Source organism: Leucopleurus acutus (assembly GCF_964270905.1).
Source record: "Leucopleurus acutus genome assembly, chromosome: 5".
Taxonomy (NCBI): domain Eukaryota; kingdom Metazoa; phylum Chordata; class Mammalia; order Artiodactyla; family Delphinidae; genus Leucopleurus; species Leucopleurus acutus.
Genome location: NC_139147.1, coordinates 66,482,812 through 66,504,973, shown reverse-complemented (window position 1 = coordinate 66,504,973; position 22,162 = coordinate 66,482,812). Strand labels below are relative to the sequence as shown.

The 22,162-nt window shown below is 40.2% G+C and overlaps 1 protein-coding gene across 1 annotated transcript; it reads right to left on the bottom strand.

The window, feature by feature from the left end:
- Positions 1 to 3,233: 3,233 nt before the first annotated feature.
- LOC309961751 (V-set domain-containing T-cell activation inhibitor 1-like) lies at positions 3,234 to 17,735 on the bottom strand (the record flags this gene model as incomplete). Its single annotated transcript, XM_082839254.1, has 4 exons — positions 3,234 to 3,250; positions 4,709 to 4,993; positions 5,969 to 6,373; positions 17,660 to 17,735. 4 exons carry the CDS (start codon positions 17,733 to 17,735, stop codon positions 3,234 to 3,236), a joined length of 783 nt encoding a protein of 260 aa, XP_082695380.1.
- Positions 17,736 to 22,162: the final 4,427 nt, after the last annotated feature.

Here is a 22,162-nt window from a genome sequence, read left to right as displayed (position 1 = left end):
ATAATGGTGACTTGAATTTTAAGATAATGGCAGTGGGGATTAATAGAAGGTTAATGAGGTAACATTGACAAGAGCTGGCTAATGACTAGCTATGGGAGTTAAGGAGGAGGTAATGGTCATGAATGACCCTAAGGTTCCAGCTTGGATGACTTGGTAGATAATGGTGCCATTTTCTAGCGTTGGTAAGAGAGCAGGAGAAGCCAGTTGGCTGGGGAGAGGAGGAAGGAATGGGAGATGATGAATTCAGTTTTTCACAGGTTGAATCTGAGTTTGGAAGTATGAGTAGTTGGATAGGAAGGTTTTGGAAGAGATCTGGGCTGGAGATAAAGATCTTGGAATAGACAGTATGGAGATAGTGTTCCTTTGTGTAGACAAGATGGCCTATGGAGAATATATCAAGTGAGAAAAAAAAGAAAATGTTGAGTTGGGAAGGTCCATAATAAAGACAGAACCCTTTTGAGAAACTCTGGGTACGTGTATTTCTCCTGCTTCCTTGTGGCATCGTTAACAAACAGTGTACACAGAAAAATGGTACAATGGGTTGGATTCATAGATGAAAACATAGCATGTAGAGAGTTCAGATGGGAAATGGTACCATGGATTCTATAGAGAGGTCAAAACTGAGAAGGAAACACCATGAATGTATGGAATGGAGTAACACAACTTGCTGGAAAACGGGTTAAATGAATTTAGGAGAAAGGAACAGGAAATGCACCCTGATCATGATCACTGGAATGCACAGGTCTTAACTGACCTGATGTGGTCAGATAAGAAACTTAGGAAACTTGACAGTGTTAGGGTCTGTAAAAATAATATATTGCCAGGAAAATAAGAGGCAAGATTGTTAATGGATAAGAATAAAATATTTAACCAGGAAACCTGTATAAAATTGTCAAGAGGGTGGTGAAAGGAAATTTCTGCTGCCAAAAGAGAAGGGACTTTATCCTTCTAGTGCCTTGCCTCATTTTAAATTATATAAGATAGCAGAATTTGTCATTTTCCAAGGAGCAGTGACAACTCAAAACAAATTGCTTGCTCCAAAATCCTTCCACTAGACTCCATAGTTAAAGCTGGCAGCCAGTAATATTTATAACTTTATATATTCTTTGTCTTTCATAAATGCCATTCTTAGTTTCATGTTTCAACTTCTTTCTAATTTATCTGTATCATAACATTGTTCTTATTGTGACTGATAACTTACTGAGAGACGATATCATGTAATGTTTAACAACCAGGCTTCCTGAGTTTATATCCTGGTTCTGCCTCTGCCCTTTATATTCCAGGAGTTATTTAATCTCTCAGTGTCTCAGTTTCCTTTTTTTTTTAAATTTTTTTGGCTTCATCGGGTCTTAGTTGCGGCACGTGGGATATTCGTTGAGGCATGCGGGATCTTTTGTTGCGGCACACAGGTTCTTCATTGCGGCACACACTCTTCTCTCGAGTTGTGGCGTGCGGCTTTTCTCTCTCTAGTTGTGGCATGCGGGTTTTCTCTCTGTAGTTGTGGCGTGCGGGTTTTCTCTCTCTAGTTGTGGTGTGCGGGCTCTGTAGTTTGCGGCACACGGGCTCTCTAGTTGAGGAGCGTGGGCTGAGTAGTTGTGGCGCATGGGCTTAGTTGCCCCGTGGCATGTGGGATCTTAGTTTCCTGACCAGGGATCAAACCCACCTCCCCTGCATTAGAAGGCAGATTCTTTACCACTGGACCACCAGGGAAAGTCCCTCAGTTTCCTCTTTAAAGTGGCATAACAAGAGTACCTACCTCATTTTGTTCTTTTTTCGAGGATTCAATGAGCTAATGTATATAATTTTTTCAAATAGTCTCTGGCACATAGAAAGTGCTGTGTAAATGTCAAATTATCACCAATTATTTTCTATTATACATTCTTATATTCTCACAATGACTTGGTGAAAAAGATATTTTACAGATAAGGAACAGACAGTTTGTAAAGTTTAAGGAATTTATGTAATACCACACAATTTGCAAAGAACAGAGTCAGGATTCAAACCCGGGTCCCTCTCATACTCATTCTACTTTGCCACCGTCTTTCCCTTTATTTTAAAAATTATTACATCCACATGAGCCATTAATTCCTCATTCGTGTTCTCTAACTATGTAACTGCTGAGCACGTATAAGCAATTAATAAGTTTTTTCATTTAGTTCTAATAACTGTCTGCACGTCTTCTCACTCTTAAGTGAGTGCGGATCAGGCCGGGCCTCTGAAGTTCCCCGAGGCGTGATCCACAATCCAACTTGGTTTCCCCAGAAACGATGCATCCAGGAGTCATGCCAGCCAGTGTGGGACCCCAGCAACCTCCAGCATACACCTCAGAGGTTTGGCCCAGTAAACCTCTCTGAGATGCCTTCTTTTTGTGACATTCTATGTGGACGTTTTAGAAGCAGATATATGTCTTATCTCCATCAAAATTATTTTATCACCTGAGTCCAGTAATTCAAAAAATTTGGGTTTTAACCCAATTAAAATCTCTGGTTCCTGAATGATTTTCTGAATTCCCTTTTCTCTTACATGCCTTTTTCTCCTCTCTCCCATAACCTAAGCTTGATTCCTACAAGGCCCGGGACAGATATCACCCCCACCCCCTTCCAAAAGGAACAAAGGAGGAGATTCTGTACAGAAAGTATAGAGATAGGAGAGATTTGGAAGGTGAGTTTTAGGAATAATAAAGACTCTGAAATCAGTTGGGCAAATCAGAAACGTTCAAGAGTGAGTCTCACCTTTGACTTTCCAAGATTTCCATAGCCTTTGCTCAGTTATGCTATGTAAAAGAAGGCTTTTACAGATATAGTGATTCCCATTCATAATCAGTTTTAGGAAGATGTCTCTCTCTCAACTTCGTATCAGCAAAGTGCCCATGTAATAATATCGATACCAAAACCCAAAAAATCTGGCTTAGAGAAATCCTGCTCTGCCCTGAAGTCTCCAACAAATCGTCTGTCACTGCAGCACTACATCAATGAAACATACACAGAGTAGAAAGTTCATCAGGTTTTTGGTCATCTTTCATCTCACTGTAAAGATTTTAAAATTTTATTCAGAGAACTTGACATATGAGAGGCATGAGGTCAAATAAAAGTAAATCTTATAAATAAGAGAATTAGAGATAAAGAAACAAGACTTTATAAGTATACAGACCTAAGAGAGACAAAATAGGGGTGCTCCTATAGTTTTAGTCAACATCCAGTACACTGGACCTGTTACCTCCTTATCTTTTAGGTTTATGACAGGTAGGTGCCTAGGACAAAGAGAATATAGTCCACAAGAGAAAACCAGGAGCTCCAGTGGCTAAAGGCAAGACAGTTTGGTCCTCGGGCAGATGTTATTCAAATCTCTTAATAGTAGTCATATGTACGGAGTTACTTTCTCCCTGTAAAAAAGAAAGCAAGCATGGAAGGCTGGAGTTTTATATTAGAGGCAAACCCTGCATTCAGCTACAATGCATTCCTGAAAGTCACACAGGAAGGAACAGTCGTGAAAAATGAGTTCTCTCTGTTCCTCCTAAGAGCAGTAGCCCTCAAATAACTCATTCACCATTAGTAACTCTCCTTCATTTTTAAGGCAAAATCCTGGTTTACTCATTCATTAATTCAACACTATTGTTAGGGGAACAATGACAGAAGCAAAAAGAGAAAAGGGAAGTGAATGGGATATTTCCCACCAACTTTCAGAGAGAGGGGAGATACAGAAGCAAAATAGGCCCAGGGCTTCGGAATATACTATACTACTGTGTCTGTTAGGTTTGTGGGACTGAGATACATGTCAGAGGAACTGATACTATCAGTCACCAGATCCCACCGCATTCCAGTATACACTGGAAAGAATACATCCCAGGCCAAGGAATGACTGCAGAGTCTGCTTATTAGATCTGAGCCTGCAGGGGGAGGAGGGAGGAAGATGCTCCTGATGTGTCCTGAGAAAAGGAACAAGAGTTGTGCGTTTCCATTTCAAGATTCAAGGTTATTTTGCATCTCTGGGGCCATGACGATGAGACTCAAAAACTAAGAGCTAACACCACCTATTCCAAGAGACTACTGTGCATCAGGAGCCAGAAAAGAGGGATAGAGGAACATGGCTCCTGCTTGTGAGGGATTCGCAGTCTTGGGACAAGACCTAGATGACTTAAATCTGTTCATGGAGTGTATAATCTTAGATACATAAATGCTGGGTGGTGTAAGAAAATAAAGTATATGAGCTTTGGATTCAGAAAGAACGGATTTGAATTTTAACTCACGTGCTTATTAGCCATGTCCTTGGTCAAATTCTTTGCCGTCTTGCTTCCCTCACACAGGAGGGGGACCGCAATAACAACTACCTTGCGGGGTTGAGGCAAGGACTTAATATGACATATGTAAAGTGCCAGGCACATGGTAAGAGACTGATAAAGGGCAGCTATGCTTATTCAGCCTGTCACATCATAAAGCTGACGCCCGTAGCAGAGGGAGAGAAGCCTTACCAATAGGAACAGACACATCGATTGGGATGAAAGCTGTAAGTTCCTGAAGTGTGGTCTTTTTTCAGACACAGAGAAACTCCCACCTCCCCACCTTCTCTCGCCCCAAGCTACAACCTTCTCTTCCTGAGTTTCTTTAAATCTCCAAAGTGCCCAGAAGTGCCTGATACATTTGGCATTTGGTAAATATTACTGAATAATGACTTCTTTGTGGGGAAATACACCCTGCTTTAACTCACTTACTTGGGTACTTGCAGATGATTCTGAAGGGCTGGTTGTTCACATCTGTCTCTGTTATGTGGCAGACATATTTCTCATTTAACTTGACCGGGTATTTCAGGACAGAGAACACCCGGTAGAAGCCATTCATCTGCTCCTCCAGGACCTCCATGGTACTGTGGTTGCTCAGGTCCCTCTCTGCCCGATCCAGCCAGGTCACACTGGGCGTGAGGTACCAGCCCCTGGAGACGCACGTGGCCACATCCTCATCATTAATCTTATCAAACCGCACCTGGGGCGTTTCAGAGTCTGGTTGGAAAAAATAACAAAACAATTAGTTCCTTTTTTAATTCCAGCCCCAAGAGGATCAGGCTAGCAGAAATCTTGCCCTGAGTTTTTACATTAACCCTTATGTAGGCAACACATCTTGAGGTTCACCGTAGTTAAAGTTTTGATCCAGGCACAGCGAGAGAATATCAGGATACACGCATATGCCTGCACTCCAGGTCTCATCTACCACTGCTGTCTTTATTTTTGGAACCTTCCTCTACATGAGGGGGTTCATTTCAGACTCTCTGCTGCACTCAGATAGCCCTGCTGAGGATCATAGAAGATAAATGACTCTCAGCACCCCCCTGGCATCTCTTCCAACTCCTACCCAGAGGAATTCTGCCATGCCTCCCTCCACCTTTGTGAGATCTCTGATGAGGAAAAGACCACCCCCCATGTAATCCTGAAAAGGGTGAGGATCCTTGGGGCACTATGGACATCCACTGGTCCAGTCCAATCTTACATTTTAATAGTGAGAAAATGAAGCCTGGAAAATCTAAATGGTTTGTCCAGAGTCACACAATTAGAACCTGGGCCTCCTGACTCCCAGCACAGGGCTCTCTTCTCACCAAATCACACATCCTATCTCAGAGTTTTCATGTAGGAGGCTTTTGCAACATGTTGGTTTTTCAGTCTTACAATTTGTTTAGTAAGTTTGGGATAGGACCAGGGTTTTGGATTTTGGGTTTTTTTTTTTTTTTTATGTTTTGTTTGCTTGTTTGAATGAATGAATGATGTAGTCAGGTACAGATTAACACCTTTGGTTCAGAGCAATATTTTTAGCTAAGATGAATTGACATTCCAAATACCTGACTCTCATAATGGGAATAAGAAGTACCTATAATGATTTGAGTAGAAGGGAAAAAGTGAGAACACAGGAAGAGAAAACTTGTAGTTTATCTTTGTGAACAGAAACAGAGCTTGAAACCAAGTTAATCCAATAAATTCCCCTACCTTCTCCTATTAGCTTAATTGTACTTTTGCCTCTTCCATTTGGTGTGATGGCTGAGCATTTGTAGATAGCTTCATCCATGAAATCCACATTTCTTAATAAGAGTGATAGAGTCCACTCAGAAATTTCCTCCCGATCCATGGAGACTTTTCCCTCATACAAGGAGTTTTGGTCCTCTAGTTGCTCTGTGTTACTGCTAAACTGGCAAACCAGCTTCGAGAAAACTTCCAAAAAATCATAGTACCTAAAAAATTGGTAATATTCTTTATCATCCTCTACCTCATACTCCTGTCTTATGTCTTCTCTCTTCCAAGGAAACTCAAGATTTTCTGTGCCCTCCACAAAGGAGAAATGACAGGAAAGGGTAACATCAGTGAAAGGATGGGCCTGCAACTCTTCTATAGACACTGAGGATGTCAAAGAAGAAATGAAGTCAGCAAAGTATTTGTAAAGACCAGTGAGCACTGCATCAGGTAGGGTTTAATAACAGATAAAATAAATCACTCTAGCTATGTCAAACAGAAAGAGGTTTAGTACAGGGAATTAGACATTTACAAAATCATTGGGAGCCTAGAGGAATGAGCCCAAAGAAGGTCACGGAAGGTAAGACGTGCAATGTCTTATGTGTTAAGTCCTTCCCTGAATTATGCTCAGAACAACAGGCTGAGCTGGTCTGCCAGTGGAACTGCTGCCTCTGCCACATCAGGAAGCTGGTAAATCAGGAAGTTGTCACTGCAGGTATTGGCTCCAGAGTCAAACTGCACCTGCTAGATTCACACTGGGAACAGAAAGGATGCCTCATGCACTATCACCATTCTCCTCCCTTAAATCAGTTGCTAACTTGGTCCTTTAGCAAATGTATCTGATTGGCAGAGCCTACGTCATTTCCAGAACCCAAAATACAAAGGAATCTTGGAAATACAGTTTTTTACTCTGTAGTCTCAGCAGTTCAGGAAGGCATGTTAAAAAGGCAAAAATAGAATTTCAGTAAGTCAGTCTATTCTACCTGCCACAAATATCTACTGGTCTGGGCAGAGTTATCAACAGAAGGGGCTGAGGGCTATGGGGAATATAGCCATTGCACTATGTACCGTTCATAGAATCATGACCTAGAATAGAATCCTGATATATTAGAGCTGAAAGAAAGCTTAGAGGTCATTTGATTCAATCCTTCCAAACTATTTTCCCCAAAGCCCACCTCATTGACAGCCAGGTGAAAGACCAAATCAGTGAGATCTGCATTCCTTTATCACTTCAATCAGAAAAATCCCTCTACAATTTAATTTATAAATGGGGCTTCCAAGTAAGAATTCTTCTGTTAAGTGTCTCTGCTACTAAAACACAAAATTGAAACCCAGGGAGCAATGTTGCTTGGGGTCACAAAGTAAGATACTGTTAGCACAACAGAAAGAAACAAGACGTCTCAGAATTTAAAAAGAACCTTTTGGGTCATAGTTATCAAACTTTTGAGCCTAAAAGACTTATTAAATTCCCAACTTGAGTAAGACAGAATAATGAAACTTCTGCATTATGAAAGTAGGGACTCCATCTCTTTTTTCTCCTAGAGACACTATGCAAGTAAGAAGCATCATAAAGGAAGAACTTGTCATATAAGCCTAAGTAAGGATATTGTTTGATATAATGAAGTGAGATCAAATAGAAGAAAGAAATACGTGAGGCACCAAGGAAAACCCAAATGGTGAAAGTTAATAGGCAAGGAAGCTTCTAAGCCATCAGCCCAGCCCAGCCAGAGAGACATCTGGTAGGGGACATTCCAGCTGAATAATAGATGCAATCTGCTCATTTCAGCAGTGGCAACCACATGGCTAATGATGGCTCTGGGTATAGACTGTACACAGAGGGCAGAGACCATATCTTAACCACCCTGTTTCACCGGTGCCTAGCACAGGACTTGACACAGTAAAAAAACATCAGGTGTAATGGTAAATTTTATGTCAACTTGACTGGGTCACTGGGTACCCAGATATTTGGTCAAACATTATTCTGGGCATGTCTGTGAGGGTGTTTTTAGATGAGATTAACATTTGAATCAGTAGACTGAGTAAAATTGACTGTTCTCTCCAATGTGGGGGGCCCTCATCCAATCAGTTAAAGGTCTGAAAAGAACAAAAAGACCAGCCCTCCCTTGAGTAATAGGGAACTCTTCCTGCCCAGCTGTTTGAACTGAGACTTTGGTCCTTTCCTGCTCAGACTTGAACTGAAATATAGGCTCTTCTTGGGTCGTGAGCCTTCGGACTTGCACCGGAAATATACCATGGCCTTTCCTGGGTCTCCAGCTTGGTCAACACTGTAGTTCTGGGGACTTCTCACCTCCATAATCACTTGATCTCTTTATATAGATTTTATTTGTTCTGTTTCCCTGGAGAACTCTAACTAATACGTTGGGTAACATTTAAGTTTTTCAATGTCCTAGGCGTATTCAAAGAGCTTTTCCTGAACTAATTCATTTAATCTGTATACTAACACCGAGGTAGGTACTGCTATTATTCTCAATGTACTACTGGGAAAACCAAGGCACAGTGAGTGAGGTGAAGTAAGTTGTTCAGGGACACACGGCTAGTGAGCAATAGGGCTATGATTCAAACCCAGGCAGTTTGGCTCCAGAGCCCTCCATCTGAACTGGGTTCTGTCTTCTAACAGTAGGCACTCGTTCTAAGTTTGATGAATGAAAAAATGACTGATGAAATAAATGACTGAATGAATATAAAGGAAGACAGATGACAATGGAAAAAAAGGAGGCAGGGAGAAACAACTTGTCCACCCTTTGGAAGGATGGATTTGCATACCAAAAAAACTAAGTGCTTTCCTGCTCAGATTGTTATTTGTCTGACGTGGTTATAATCAAGAAGCAGTGGATTACAGGTACAAAAAAATCTTGGTAGATTTGTAAATCCAAGTTCTAGTTCTAAGTTTTCTTTATTAGTCATTTGGAATTGGGCAAGTCACTTAATCTCTCTTATGTTACAGTTTCCTTATGTATAATTAGGGTAAGAACACCTGCCCCAGGGCTGTTATGAAATACCTTGGGATCTTAGGGATTGTTTTTATATGACATGGTTTAGTCATTTTCCAGAGGGACAGAAGGAGTGGACCAGATGGGTGGATACCTTAGTAAACTGCCCCTCTTCCCAAACTCTCTCATAAAAATATGAGAGGTCCTTGATTCTAGCTTTTCAGTTTATATCCAGGAGGTCTTGCTACAGCTGTACACTTTCTGTCCCCAAGGGAAAGGGTCTCAGACTCAGGAATCCAAAGGCTCTAGCCAATGAATCATGAAACAGGATCTGCCAATGATGTAATTGTTAATATAAAAGCCAACTTCTGAGTGATGTGTCTGCAGATGGTCCTACTTGAATCTGAATAACTCTTTTGTCTATTTCAATCTGTATTATTTCTAGACCTTTGTATCTTTAGCTTCCCAAGGCCTAAGAAGCTGAGGCAAAAGCTCAGCAAAAAGTTAATAATATAGGAAAACACTTTGAAAACTATAGAAAGATACTACATCTAAAGCACCTAATATAGTACCTAGCACCTAGTATTAGGTTGTCACTATTGCTATAAAATATAAGGTATTATTAGAACTAACACAGCTTTCTCTTTCTCACTTACATATATACCCATTCCTTTAATCTGTTTGGTTGGGTTGTTCCTAACTATGAGTGGATTACCATCTCACTTTGCCTTACTGCTCCCTTCTACACACACACACACACACACACACACACACACACAGAGGAACCAAGCATCAAAAGAAAAGAGCCAGTAAATATAATCTGGGTGGACCAGGCCTTGCACTAACTCCTAAGTAGATCTCTGGATGCATCTCCTGAGGATGCCTTCCAGCTTCTGCCAGCTTTAAGAGACTGGCAGAACTGCATATACCTAAAACCGATTAATGTGTTTGACCACTTTTTGAGTAGTTATATTGCAGGTTTGGGATATTTTTTTTTAAAGAAATTTTTGCATATATATTTTTGGCTAGCTGAATTACATTAACATTATCAACATCTATATACTATTCATCTCAACATTTTTGAAGAAATGAGTATAAAAATTATACAAACTCTGTGTTGACTGCCCATCCAGATTTTTCAGGACAGACCTGATCTCAAATATTCTGTGATGCTATACTCTGAATCAGCACTTATCAGGCACTTGAAGTGGGGAGGACTGTCTAGATTTTTTTTAATTGGGGGAGTTCAAATTATAGATGTGAATAGGTGTAGTTATCCAGATATGGCCTCAAATGGGCAATTCAAATTGGCAGTGGGGGTGGGAAGGCTTTTCTCATTTAAAAACATGAAAATAGAATAAACAAGAATGCTTTACAATTTGGGTCTGTTATATTTGCCCATCTGTCTTCACCATTTCCTGTTAAACAAATATAACATTGTTACTCCCATCTAAAAAAAATGAAAAGACTGAGGTTCAGAGAGATTAAGTAATTTGCTTGTTTTTTTTTAAACTCAAAATCACTATTTCCCTCACTATCCCCAAAGTTTTCTCAGAAATACCCACAAAGATTTTTTGAAAAGTGACTCATCTACATTATGAATAAGTAGAAGTATGTTGACAGTCACCAAAAAGAAAGACATTCTGTAAGGAACAAAAAGAAAGGGAGAAAATTTGCTTCAGCTGAGAAACAGTGTGAAGCAGCACAACGCTGCTGGGTCGAAGGAAGGCCCCACCAACAGGCACCACCACCAGACTCCACGCCCACCAGATGCACTCTTAGCAGACAGAGGCTTCCAGCACTTCAACATTCTGTGTGGGATTGTCCACTGAGTCAAGTTCACCCAGGCTGATTCTATGCAGATTTGTTTGACTTGCTATATGAACCTGGAGCTCTATTTCTGTAATATGCAAATCTATCTCTAGAGGTGAGTCACATTTGAATTCCTCTGGATCAGAGTTAGCCCTGAAATGATGTTTGAGGGATCAGTGACAGCTTCCCAAGCAATTGTCATTGATCTTTCTGGATGTTGCTTGGGGAAAGTCAGCAGTGGGGGAGATATAACTAGTAGATATACAGATGTATCTGGGAAGTTATGGAGTGATGCTTCCCCAAACAGAGAAAAATAACCAAGAGACAGTACTAAACACGTCTGCCCTGCCAGGGCTGCACATTAATGGAAATGGTACTAACAAGCCTGGGACATCTCTGGAGGCGGTGGGAGAAAGGTATCGGGGAACAGTCAGCCCCTTTAAGAAGCTCTGACATAAATGTACATCTACAGCAGGTAAAGGCAATCTTACGGTCTGGATGCTGCCTCCCTCTCTGGTCTCATCTCTCACTACTCCCCCACACCTCAAGTTCCACCAGTGCCATCCCTGAGTCATGGTGCTGTTCAAAGCCTCCTCGCCTGGCACATCCCCCATCACGACTGCCCTCATCTGCCCTCCACTACTCACTTAACATTCAAAATTCTGCCTCTTCCTATAATCTGTTAAGGAGAAAAATAAAACTCCACAATCCCCCAGGTCTGTGATACATTATAATAATAGCTACTATATATCAAATGTTAACAAATGCCAAATTTAATCTTCAAAATAAGCCTATAAAATGGGCACTATTATTATCTCCATTTTTTCTCTTTTTTACTATCTCCATTTTATAAGTGAGGAAAATAAGGCATAGAGAGGGTAAATAATTCATCAGGGGCACACAGAACAAAGACACTCATCTTTCAGGTTAGCCGAAGCCTGTCATGTCACCTAAATTCTGTCTTGACAAACCCCTGCACTGTCGCCACATACCATGGGAAGTCCCATCACCCAGGGTGCCCACCAAAAGAACAGGAAGCTCCTGGTCGATGAAGCAGATGGCTTGTGGAATATTACAATAAGTCTCTTTCCTAAAGGCCTATTGGACCCTGGAGAATATGTGCTCTGTGGGTTGAATATTAACAGATACAGAATTCTTCAGAAGAACAAGAGGATAGAGGAGCCCCTGCCAGCAGATGTCCAAGTAAAGCATTTCTGGGGTCATTGGGACAAGTGGAAAGATTCTTTGCCAAAAGTATATACTCTGACTGGGAATATGACTAGTGATTGACAACAACTACTGATTTAGAAAATATTTCTCTGTGGTATATGTAGGAAAAAATTTTAAAGACATATCTAAAATAATAAAAAATATAAAAGGTAATATGCCAGATAGCTACTAGAGCTACAGATAGTCAATAGAGAGAGACTGTAGTCAAATGTCATAGAGATAAGAAGTTGTAGGAATATAAAATGCCTTTTCAACTCAATGAAATTTCATTATCTATTTTCAAGATTGAAAGTTTTGCATCATTATTAAAGACATAAATCCTAAAGCCTTCCCATTCCCCCACCTCAGTGAGATATAATCTTTGCTCCTCCATAATTCCACTGTATTTTGTACTTTTATGCAGTACTCTAACACATTTAATAGAGCGTATTTTTTAATGATTCTAGTAGTAACACATATTCATTGTTTTAAAATGTTAGAAAAATGGAAAAGAATAAAGAAGAATACTACAACCACTTTTAAGTCCATCCAGACAACCACTGCTACCATTTTGGTAGTACATACACATACTCAGTATGTGTAATTTTTTTTTTTTTTTTTTTTTGCGGTACGCGGGCCTCTCACTGTTGTGGCCTCTCCCGTTGCGGAGCACAGGCTCTGGACGTGCAGACTCAGTGGCCATGGCTCATGGGCCCAGCTGCTCCACGGCATGTGGGACCTTCCCAGACCGGGGCACGAACCCGCATCCCCTGCATCGGCAGGCAGACTCTCAACCACTGCACCACCAGGGAAGCCCAGTATGTGTACTTTTTAAGAGAACTAAATTTGTATACAGTTTAGTGTCCAGTTTAATTTTCCTCTTGACACTGTTTTGTGAGCATTTCTTCATCATTAAAAATATCCCTATAATCTGGTCTACTCTATTTTACAGTTATGTGTGTGCATATCTTATCATGCCTACAAGACTGTAAGTTCCCTAAGGGCCTGCCTAGGTCCTCTTTGTCTTTCATATGTCCATCATTGTGTTCCATATGTCGTAGAGGCCCAATATGTGTTTATTGAATTAACTAAATTAAATTTAATTTGGTGTAACATTCTTACAAATTTTCACTCTATAACAGAAAAATGAAAAAAAAAGAAGAAATTCATACACTACTAAAGATGAGCATCAACTATGCCAAAGCAGAAAATTCCAGCAGTGCAGCCCGGTATTGTCTCCAGGGCTTGTACCCTTTTCACCTCTCGTCTACAGAAAAACTATGAGAAGACTATGAACTAGCTTGATATAGAGGCACATGTGTAAAGGGACCACATACAGTTGGAGTAGATACCTAAATACTTCAGTCATATTATCCAACATTTGACTCTCCAGTTCACAATCAAGGCCAACACTTTCTCGCAAATAGTCTATTTATTGAAAGAGCTTACCTGTATCACAGCTGGTCCCTCTGATCAGCCAGGTGAGAAGCAAGTGAGGTGGAGTCAGCCTGTCTTTCAGAGGGATGGTTGTGTGGCAGTCCCCAGAGAGAAGGCTTGGTGATTCTGTTATTACCAAGCTGTTGCAGCAAAAGCTCAGCAAAGAACCTTGTGAGATTTAATATTTCTAATGGCTATATTTGTTGGCTAAAAAGTGCTTGCAAGGCATTATGGCTGAAGAGCGGAACTAGTAGAACACCATAATGTCCAATATTGGAGAATCATTCTACACGCAGTTTTTAAAAATCACATTTTTGGAGAATAATAACACGGAAAATGCTCACTATACAATTTTTAGTGAGAAAAATCAAAATACAAAACTTAATATATGTTTATACACATGCATAATTTCAACTTTGTGGGAAAAAATATGTGCACATAGAAAAGGGAGGAAATACACCAAAACGTCAGCAGTGGCTACTTCTGAATGGTCAGATTATGTGTGATTTTAGTTGTTTTCATTACACAGCTCTGAATTTTCTGTAATGACCTTTTACATTTACATTACAATAAATACTTTATAACTGGATAAAATAATGAAATGGACAGACAGAACTTACAGACATAATGCGGTTCAGAGAGTAAGGGTACAGGAAGGAGAGCAAATGAGATTTATTCTCTATTCTCTTCCTCTTAGGGATGAGTACGGCTTGGTCTCCTGTTTAAAACCTTTCTGATTAACCTTTAAGCTCAAGTTCAGTGGTGGCCAGCTCTTTATTAGGGTGCCTTTCCCTCTCCCATCACCACAGCAAATGAATTACTGGGTCTGGGTCTCAACTGGATTGCCCTAGTTCTTACACTCAGCATGCAACCCAGGTGAACTACAGACAAGGGTTTGAGGGAACACTTGGCAAGTAAGATAAAGACATAAACAGGAGGTCTCCTGCTGGGGATCAGTGCCAGAGGCATCTGGATCCCTGACCTCTTCTGACTGCTAATGAAGCAGTTAGTTCCTCCCTTTGCATCTCCAGAACCTTTCAGTTCTAATCATCTTTAGTGGTTGAGTGAAGGCAACACCCATGAAATGTCGAAGTGAACTTAAAGCTACACCCACAAACATGAACTGTTGAAGAATGTCGTTTTTTTATGCAGTTGCTCAATAAAATAACCCTGGAATGGAACATAATGGAATGAAATAATTGTGATCAGTTCATACCACTTCTCTAATTCCTGTTATGGGGCTTGAGGCTTGGTCTATTGGGCTGGCCAAAAAGTGCCTTCGGTTTTTAAGTAAAAGTAAAAGACACATTTTTCATTTTCACCAAGAACTTTATTGAACAACATATTCTCCCTTTTGTTTCACTACCTTCTGCCATTTTTCAGGCAACTTCAAAATTCCATCTTCCCAAAACTTTTTACCTTTTTGAGCAAAGAACTGTCCCAGGTGCCTTTTACAGTCTTCCAGGGAATTGAAATTTTTCCATTAACAAAATTTTGTAAAGACTCAAGTAAATGGAAATCCGAAGGTGCAATGTCTGGTGAATGTGGCGGATGAATCAGAATTTCCCAGCCAAGCTGTAACAGTTTTTGCCTGATCATCAAAGAAACATGCGGTCTTGTGTTATGCTGATGGAAGATTATGTGTTTTCTCTTGACTAATTCTGGATGCTTTTTGTTGAGTGCTGCTTTCAGTTGGTCTAATTGGGAGCAGTACTTGTTGGAATTAATCATTTGGTTTTCTGGAAGGAGCTCATAATAGAGGACTCCCTTCCAATCCCACCATTTACACATCACCTTCTTTGGATGAAGACTGCCTTTGGTGTGGTTGGTAGTGGTTCATTTCGCTTGCCCCACGATCTTTTCTGTTCCACATTATTGTACAGTATCCACTTTTCATTGCCCATCACACATTTGTTTTAAAAATGGAACATTTTCTTTACATTTCAGTAGAGAATCGCCCTCGGAAGTACAGTCAAGTAGGTTTTTTTCACTTAACTTATGTGGAACCCAAACATCAAAGCAATTAACATAACCAAGCTGGTGCAAATGATTTTCAGCCCTTGATTTGGATAGGATATTTTGAGTATGTCAGCTATCTCTCACATGGTATAACACTGATTGTTCTCAATTAATGTCTTGATTTGATCACTATCAACTTCAACTGGTCTACCCTAAATCTCCAGCATGAAACTTCACAAACCACTTTTGACACATTCGATCAGTCACTGCACCTTCTCCATACACTGCACAAATCTTTTTTTTTTGCATTTTGGTTTCATTTTCACCTTTGTTGAAATAATAAAGCATAATATGCTGAAATTGTTGCTTTTTATCTTCCATTTTCAAAATGAAAATGGCTACACAAAAATTCACCAATTTTGATGTCTTTTTTTAAATGCACGCTGATATGACAGCTATCACATACAATCTAACAAAATTGTTTTGAATGAAGTTAAAGACAACTAAGTGCTACTAGAGCCATCTTACGGGAAAAAATGAACGAACTTTTCGGCCAACCCAATACATTTGATTTCCCCTCTGCGGCAGAGGAGAAACATCCTGATGTTACTACAGTCTTGAGAAATGGGGAAGAATACTTTGTCTTCATATATAAAGCTCTTTCTATAGGTGCCACACTCCATAGACTCCCCCAAGCCTGGGAGTTTTTCATGCATGTCTACACAAGCTAATAAGGAAATGGGATTTCAAGCTTCCAGTAAGGAAAGAACTAGAGATGCTCTCTTCACCTGGTATTCATACCTCTCCCATCATGATCTAGACCAGCTTATCATTTCAAGCATTACCCTTCCTTTATACAAAATAATAACAGTACACCTTAGATTTGGGGGGCAAAGTTACAATTTAAAATATTTTCTCCCATTATTCTCCAAAGTGCACCAATACCAGGCTATCGAAACCACCAGCACCAAGCACCTCAGCCATCAGACCCTTCACCGTTTCCCAGACATAAGCTTTCCTTCTTGTTTTTGCCATTCTTTCTCAAGAAATACCTTCTTCGTTTCTTTCTCTCCAATTTCGTATGCCTCATCCCAGCTCTACCAAAACCCCACCACCCAATGAAGGCTTTCCTAACTGCAGGAGCCTGAAATGGTCTCTTTCCTCTGAATTTTCATAGTATTTGTTTATGCCTCTATTCGACAGTTACCAAATGCTACTTAATATTTTAATTGCTTTGGGTTTATAACAGCTTTATTGAGATAAAATTCACATATCATACAATTCATCTAGTTAAAGTGTAGAATTCAATGGTTTTAGTATATTTACAGAGTTGTACGACCACCATCACAATCAACTTTAGAATATTTTTATCACCCCAGAAAGAAACTCTGTACCAGTCACTCCACATTCCCCCCTCTCTCCAGCCCCTGACAAACATCAATCTATTTTTTGTTTCTATAGATTTGCCTATTTTGGACATTTCATTTAAATGGAATCATACATCATGTGGTCTTTTGTGACTGGTTTCTTCCACTTATGTGTTCTCTCATAATGTTTTCAAGATTTACCCACGTTGTAACACATATCAGTACTTCATGTTTATTGCTAAATAATATTCTATTTTATGGATAAACACGTTTTTTAATCCATTCATCAGTTGATAGAAATTTGGCTTGTTTCCACTTTTTGGCTATGATGAATAATGCTGCTATGAACATTTGTGCACAAGTTTTTGTTGGATATATTTTTTTCAGTTCTCTGGGATACATACCTAAGAGTGGGATTGCTGGGTCATACAGTAATTCTATTTTTTTAACCTTTTGAGGAACTATCAGACTGTTTTCCGAAGTGGCTGCACCATTTTACATCCCCACCAGCAGTGTATGAGGGTTCCAATTTCTCCACATCCTCGTGAGCACTCATTATCTATCTTTTGGTTTTAGCCATCCTAATAACTGTGAGTGGTATCTCTTTGTGGTTTTGAAACCGTGCACCTCAGATTGGGACTTGAACCCATGTGCTGGGACTTGAACCCGGCCAAAACTCACAGTCTTCCAACTGAGATCACACACCTGGTTTCAGGACTTAATGAAGCTCAGGCTCTTGATGTCTCATTGCAGAAAGAATTCGGTGAGAGACAAAGTGATAGGTAAGAAGTGGATTTATTTAGATAGAAACACACTCCACAGACAGAGTGTGGGCCACCTCAGAAGGTGAGAAAGGCACCAGGGTATGGGGTTTTCAGTTTTCATAGGGATGGGTAATCTCATAGGCTAATGAGTGAGAAGAGTATTCCAGCTACTTTGGGAAGAGGCGGGCATTTCCAGGAATTGGGCCACCACCCACTCTTTGATCAAGGTTGGTCTTGGAACTGTCATGGTGCCTGTGGGTCATTTAGTGTGCTGATGTGTTACAGTGAGGTATACTGAGGCTCAAGATCTAGTGGAAGTTGACTTGTCTGCCATCTTGGACCCATTTGGTTCTAATCAGTTTATGTCATGTCCTTGGGCTATGTCACTCTTTCAATGCCCTGCCCCCTTCCCTCCTGTTTCAGTTTTGATTTGCATTTGCTAATGATATTGAGCATCTTTTCATGTACTTATTGGCTATCTGCAAATCTTCTTTGGAGAAATGTCTATAGATTTTTTGCCCAATTTTAAATTAGATTATTTGGGATTTTATGGGCTCATGTTTACTCTGTTACTATACTATAAATCCCTTGAAGGCAGTGATTGTATTTCAACAAATTCATAAACTTTGGAGTCATATTCTACTGTGCTGGTACCCAGCCCCTTCATAACTGTCACGTGGCAAGTTACTTAATTTTTCCACACCTCAGTTTTCTTGTCTGTAAAATGGGGATAATACCTTACAGAATGAGTATGAGAATTAAATAAAATAATGACTACAAAGCCTCTAGGACAGTGCCTGGCACTGAGAAAACACTCAATAAATGTTAGCCATTATTTTTGGATATACATCTTTAATGCATAGTTCAGCTTCTTACACATAAGAAATGCTCAATAAGTATTTACAAATGAATAAATTGGGGACTAGAAGTATTTTAGCTTGTTTATAGTTGTTGTTATGACTAGCTATCTATGAAAAGGTAAAACAACCCAATTATGGAACATAGGCTGAACAAGTGGATAAAATTTAAAAGATGTATATACACTACCAAATGTAAAATAGATAGCTAGTGGGAAGCAGCTGCATAGCACAGGGAGATTAGCTCTGTGCTTTGTGACCACCTAGAGGGGTGGGATAGGGAGGATGGGATGGAGACGCAAGAGGGAGGAGATATGGGGATATATGTATATGTATAGCTGATTCACTTTGTTATACAGCGGAAACTAACACACCATTGTAAAGCAATTATACTCCAATAAAGATGTTAAAAATAAATAAAAGATGCATAGCTACTCAAATTCCCAAAACAATCACCAAGGAAAACACCTCAACTGGTGTGAGAAAACCCCTACATGAAGTGAATTCAATGGAAGTAGTCATGAGGATGCTTTTATATCTCTCACTGAAAGACACCCAGATCCAAAAATGTCATGTCATTATTTGAATCTTCAAAATAAAGAGAGCCCATACTTCAGTAAAGACTCATTTGGGGAAAGGTATTGAGGAAAGCTTAATCTACCAATTAATACTGATCTGTCAATTCTATAGCAAGAATACACTGAAGCAGAGGAAGGAACCTGCTACTAACCAAACTGTAGACCTTAAATTACAAAACTGTCTGCAGATTCACTCTAGGCTCCTGTAAACATAGAGGCGGACTCCTCCTCATGATGGATTGAAAGATTACAGCTCCCTCTGCCTTCAATGCTGCCTGGAACAGAGAGTAACTGTCGTTTGATATTTGGACTACAGCTGGTAGGAAGATGGCAGAACTTTAAACCATCCCAGGCCAGACTGGATAAGCCACTCTGAGAGTGACTCAGCAATAGTAATAATCCAAAACCCTGCATGCCAGGCTAAGCAATTGTCCTTCATCTTCATAATGAAGAGACATGGGGTTAGGAGAGGTAGGAGAAAGATGGCTTGAAATAATAAAAGCAGTGCTTCATCAGAGGTAGCTGGAATGGAGGTAGGCGTCCAGTTTAGGAGGGATGAGGTCTTGATATATAACTTGAAGATAGACAGGGTAATAGGCATAAATCTTGGATGTCAAGACCAAGGGCAAGGAGAGTTCACACCAACCTCTCAAATTCTAATCCCCCAAACACTGCCTGGCCCAGAACAGAAAGCCACGGTTTATGCAGTAAATTGTGCCATCATAGTAAAGGTTGTTCTCAACTTCGTTCATCTTTACCCTGATCATGATCTAAAAAGGGGGAGAGGGTAATAGTTATAACAATAACTGCTATTACTATTATTGCTAATAATAGTCACTACTTACGGATTATTTACTTCATGCTACATACCTACTAAGCTAAACTCTTTAGATTTAACCCATATAATGACCCCACAAAACAGACAATAATCAGATAATGAGATCAAGGCTTAAAGAGATTAAGTAACAAAGTCAAGATTAAATAAGAGAAATTTGATTTCCAGAGGTGGGATTTGAAACCTATATGTGATAAAAGCCAAAGCCCACGCTTTATATACTTAGTACACTGTCTCCTGGCTAGTATGGTTTATGAAAGGATTCTTCACTCAGCTTATTCTTGTTTCTTCTGCAGTCAGTTGGGCAATAGTGGCCATCCTAGTCAGGTATACCAAAGCCTCTTCGTGCATTTATTTTCTTCACTTACTATTTACTGAGTGTCTACTATGCCTCAGGGGTGGTGCCAAGGTAAATAGACACAGCTCCTGCCCTCAGGAAACCTGGACAGGGTGGCTGAAGGAGGACCTGCTCTTCATTTGGTCTCCCTTTTTTTCAGTAACACTCTAGTCAGGAGACTTATCCTGAAACAGTCAATTTGACCCAAAAGTGACTCAATGGTGAAGTTTTGATAAGTGTGCAAGTATGCCATGTTTCTTCCCAACTCCCTGTAATCCATCTCCCTTTCCCTAGATAACTCATCATGTCTCCTTTTCCCTTTACACTTTCTGGTGCCCCAACTGCATCCATCACTGTGAAGGTTCACAAGCCACCAAAGCTCCTTCACCTCCCAGGGAGTTTTCAAAACTCTCCAAGCTCACTGGACAGTTTTAAGGCCCACTGTAGTGTTGAGGGATGCTGCTTTATTTAGACCCACCTGGCTTCAACAAAGAGATGCACCCATGGTAGCTGAGATAGAGAGGGTTCTTATAATGAGCAATGGGGGGGGGGATCCTCCCATCACTCTCAACATATCTCCAAAACTTTCTACCAGGTAGCTTTATTCTCTAATACTGAGACTATTTCTATCTCTTCCCCCTTAATTTCACCAATTTGTGACCTTAACTCTATTTCTGAATCATATTTGAATTATGTTTTCTCATTTTACATTACATTCCCGTCAGTTTATTTTTATCACAGACACATACACATTTTTAAAAGCATAAAACTGGGGCTTCCCTGGTGGCGCAGTGGTTGAGAGTCCGCCTGCCGATGCAGAGGACACGGGTTCGTGTCCTGATCCGCGAAGATCCCACATGCCGCGGAGCGGCTAGGCCCGTGAGCCATGGCCGCTGAGCCTGCGCGTCCGGAGCCTGTGCTCCGCAACGGGAGAGGCCACAACAGTGAGAGGCCCGCGTACCGCAAAAAAAAAAAAAAAAAAAGCATAAAACTGTATTACTTTACACATTTGCAATTTTCACATATTAGGTTCCTGCCAGAATGTAATCTTGATCCAAAATAAGGAAGGTCTCATTTTTAAAAGGGCCCTTTCAAAACAGTCTTCAAATTCAGGACACTCCAGCGGTTTTAAAAACATTCCATCCCTGGTTTAAACTCACAATGTGTAACCTCCCACAGCTATAACTCAATCAGAAATTAAGGTGAAGTTTGGCAGGGGGTGGGGGGCGGTAAGAAGCATAAAGTTTCTCACACTAACTGGAAAGAAAAAAGATACTTTATCCTCCTTTTTAGGAAGAAGGCAATTTAATGGCATCGGTTATACACAATCTTTTAACGTTTTTGTGCATGACTTTGTAAAAAATACGCTGAATATTTTCATTTCTATTAATGACTTTTCAACATTATAAAAAGTAATTTCAGAAAAGACTGAATTTAGGGCAAGGCAAAAAATATGTTAATTAGAAGTACTGAGTTAAAGCCAGAGTGTGGATTTTCCCAGTTACATTGTAGTTTTAACCTGAACTAAAATCTCAATGCTTTCTGCCTTCTTAAACTGATCAATTAATCTGAGCTATCTCAAATTAACAAAAACTTCTCCATGGCCCCCAAATTCATTTCTAGCCACTAAAACAAACCAAAAAACCACAGAAGTGCTTCTACAGCTAAAATGGCGAAACGTCCTTATTTGACACCTCCTTTTAAAACGGTTTTTTAAAAAAAATGCTGTAGGGCAAGCAGGGCAACGATTATACATATTTTATGGATGGAGAAACTGAAATCATATCCCATATCTGAGGAAACAAGGCTATTTAACAGCTGAACCCGAGGTAAGATCCAAGAGTTCTGATTTCTAGTCCAGCTGCCTTCGCACTTCAAAGTCGGCTTGGTTAATCCCGGGACTTGAAATTCCTGGGGCTTGCTGTCATGGAGCTGAATCACCACTAAATTCCTGTGTTCTTGCTTAATCCCTCAGACCAGGGGCCCCACTCCTAAACTGGAAACCAAGAGGGCGGGGCACCGTGACGCGCGAATTCTCAACACCAAATAGCAAAACTGTCCTCGGGC